Raw genomic sequence first — 3,454 nt, 5'->3', positions numbered from 1 at the left:
CAGGCACTGGGGAAGATTTGCTGGGCCCTGGTGAAGACTCGTCAGGCACTGGGGAAGACTCGCCAGGCACAGACTCTTCAATCGACTGGTTTGGCAGATCATTTTCTGGGATCAAATTACTGCCTACGTGTTGCTGTTCAATGATGGAAGATTCTTCCTCAGACCCTGTCTTGCACTCAATCTTTGGCAGGAATGAAAGGTGGCGGTGACGGCGACAAAACAGTGCACCACAAGTGAGGCATTTCCTGCCATCTCTAACATGGAGCAGTTTGTGACGCTTGAGACTCCGACTTGTGGGAAAAGATCGATCACAAATGTTACAAGGAAAGGAGGGTTCTTCCTCGTGGACAGCATGGTGCTCAGTGAGATCCGTCTGACTTGGGAAGCACTTTGCACAGATTAAGGACTTCTGTTCTTCATGCAGCTGTTTGTGTTTTATAAGTTGTGAGGCAATGGGAAAGGTGAGATTGCACTGATCACACTGGTAGCCACCTGCTGGTGAAACTATGGGCTTCAGAAGCACAATGGGACTCCTTAATAGTAGTTTTGCAATGCCTGCTGGTGCTTTAAAGGACAGTGATGGCATGTTTGTGTTGGATGTTTGCAACTGGACTGCTCTGGTTTCATTCTCAGCCTGTTTAGTCGATGTTTCTTCTTCCTAGGAAAGACACATAGAAGAGATTATTAATTCCATAAAATATAATTCAAAGATTAGGAATGATCTCTATTTGATGGTACAGAAAATTACCTCTCATGAACAAACAACTAGCAGTCTTAAGAAATGACTAAATGTGTATGCCTTCGAAACATACAAAATGAAACCATAGTGATTTAATGTAATCTGACCACATGAAAATCAATGCAGAAATAGCAAAATATGGCTGCTACCTTTGGCACTGATGGGGTTGACGGAGTCTGTGTTTCCATTAAAAGTTCTGTTTCAGTTTCCATCAAAACAGAGGACTGGAGGTCCACAGGAGAATCAACTTCAGGCGGAGTTGTTTTTTCCTCTACTTTTCCTCTCACTTTGGCTGTACGGAGGCTCCTTTAAAAACAACAGTAAAACCTTTCAAAAAAGTCATGAACACTAATTGATATGAAAACCTGATAAACATCTCTCAAATCTACTTAGCAAAGCAGAGGAGAAAATGAGAGCATCATAAACTTTCAGAGCTGAGGACATTAGTGCTGCAATACTCCAATAATGCAGTAAAGTTACTTTGATGTCTATGTGTCAATTAACAGCTCAACATTATGGACCAAATATTTACAATGGAACAAATATAGCGGTAAAGACAACTGCATATGTAAACAGCAACAATGTTTTGTTTGTTAGCATTTTGGCTACAAAAATTAGTGTATCAGGGATGTAATCCATCTCTTTCTACTTTATGATCCATTACTTTATTCACATCAAGACAATAAACATTATATGATAAATAAAAATCAAACTGTCAATAAAGCCTAATATCATTTCCCAAGGTGAAGCTTTCAGATTGGTAGATATGTCTTACAAAACACAGACATTCAGTTTGCTATTGTACAAGTAAGAAAGAAACTTCTTTCATTTGAGGAGTTGAATATTGTTTGCATAGTTAACTTTCTGTTTCTGTTAAAGTGTGACAGCCACTATATATATTTGCATAATACAAAACTATATGAGCATGACAGTCATGGGTCGCTTTTCAATCAATGTACCTCTCAGTTTTACGTAGAGACATCCACCAATGTCAGTGAGAGCCATGTATGCACGTGATTGCTCTCCATGCTGGGTATAATTTCTAGTTATGAATTTTCAAGTCTCTCTTGCTTTTAAGAAATGCATATGGATCCTGCTGCTGTCAGATGCTTCAGCGATTTCATAAACTCAGAAAATGGCAACTTCAGCTCCTGTTAATGTCTTGGTGGTATTACATTCAATAATTATTATTATGATTGGATTATTAATTGATTACATTCATTATTGGTGAGTATAATCTAAGCGGTAAGTGTCTGTAGGGTTATATTTTTGTTGACATTTCAGTTTGCAGCTGAATAGATTTGAAATTGTGGGGAAGAATGGGTGAGAAGGGTGTTGTGACTTTGGCACACAAACTGTGTCTTTAAAGCTCTCTGTGGTGTTTATGGACTAATATTTGGGAGAAAATGTGAAATAAACCCTCTGACAATTGAAGTACAGTTTATTTTGTATCACTGTCCGTTAATGTGACGCTTAAGTTCAGACTTGTGCTGTATTGACATTAAGACGGAAATGTTACTTGGGTCCAACTTGCTGGCCTGATTTTTACAGAAACGTGACCAGGATGTGCATTCAGACATGAAGCCAACGTGTTGTGTTGTCGTAAGAATTAAGGATGCATGTCCGAAAGGGTGAGTAAGAAAGACACACATGCTAGCTAACATGCTACATGCAAGGACAATTTACGTTGTGTTGTGCAGTGCAGAAAGTATAGTAGCTCCTAATCCTAACACCAGTTACCTGAACAAGAATAATTGACCCTTCTTACCATCTCACTTTTTTCTTTGGGGTCGCGCTCCGTTCAGCGCATGTAAACACAGAAGGCACAAAGTCCGGCATGCCATACTCCATAGACGCCTCTCCTGTAAAACACAAAAAACACACAATCATTTATAGGGTACTTTATAGGTAGAGTCGGAAAGTTGCCAGTATGCAAGTTAGCTGTGACAAGATGTCGTGTAATGAAAACGGTTCTCTGAGCCCACCTGATATGAAATGAGCGCTACAAACACGAGCGGTGTCTTTGATTGGCTCCGTGCTGCCGTTCGCTCGCTGTATTGCTTCGAGCCATAACCGCCTCTTGTTGGCGTGGTACGGCCGAGAGCCAGACGGTATTCTGTACAACTTGATGTTGCTGCCCGGGGTGTATCGGTATTTACAACCAGACACGCAACAAGTCGACATTTTGCGTTAAAACGGTTGCATTTAGCGTTAGCTTCGGTCAAGGAAGTTATCTGCAGAAATAACACTCCACTTCCGTTGCCAAGGTGCGCACGCATCCTCGTTGAAGACGTCACTCAGAATCGGCCAATGGGACGAAGGGGCTGTTTTAACAGTTACCGCTAAATACACTTTAAATAAAAGCCAAGACTTAGCCGTGTATTTAATGGATTTTACTTTTCCAGCCATCTAGCATCAGTGTGAGCAGAATGCTGAGCGTCTGTGGGCAGTTTTATTATGCCTGTGAGACTCTTTTTAAACTTGATACACTTCCAGCAAACAGTGCACTGAGGACCCCTGCTGGCCGGTGTCACACTGATTTCTGTCACCCTTCAGTTCAGTTCAAACCCTTCTGTTACTTTAAAATCAAACTTTTTCAAAGATAATAAGAGACACGTGCAAATTGGGTTACTGAGTTTGAGAGCTGTGATCCACGTAAATAAATCTATTCAATTATATTCATATAGCACTAAATCTTAACATAGGTGTCAATTT

General features: G+C 40.5%; 1 protein-coding gene across 1 annotated transcript in view; it reads right to left on the bottom strand.

Moving 5' to 3' along the window:
- LOC103354725 (zinc finger protein 316-like) overlaps positions 1–2,981 on the bottom strand; it is a 3,998-nt gene extending 1,017 nt beyond the window's left edge. Inside the window, exons 1-4 of the mRNA XM_008278197.1 lie at positions 2,725–2,981; positions 2,508–2,601; positions 889–1,045; positions 1–658 (exon numbers count right to left, since the gene is read on the bottom strand). Of these exons, the coding sequence (XP_008276419.1) occupies positions 1–658; positions 889–1,045; positions 2,508–2,601; positions 2,725–2,923 (1,108 nt within the window). The 5' untranslated portion in view covers positions 2,924–2,981. The remainder of the gene's footprint in view (positions 659–888; positions 1,046–2,507; positions 2,602–2,724) is intronic.
- Positions 2,982–3,454: the final 473 nt, after the last annotated feature.

The sequence above is a fragment of the Stegastes partitus genome, unplaced genomic scaffold (assembly GCF_000690725.1).
Source record: "Stegastes partitus isolate 25-593 unplaced genomic scaffold, Stegastes_partitus-1.0.2 Scaffold4, whole genome shotgun sequence".
In the NCBI taxonomy this organism is placed as follows: domain Eukaryota; kingdom Metazoa; phylum Chordata; class Actinopteri; family Pomacentridae; genus Stegastes; species Stegastes partitus.
The sequence above is the reverse complement of the archived record's forward strand: the minus strand, read 5'-3'. Positions and strand labels throughout refer to the sequence as shown.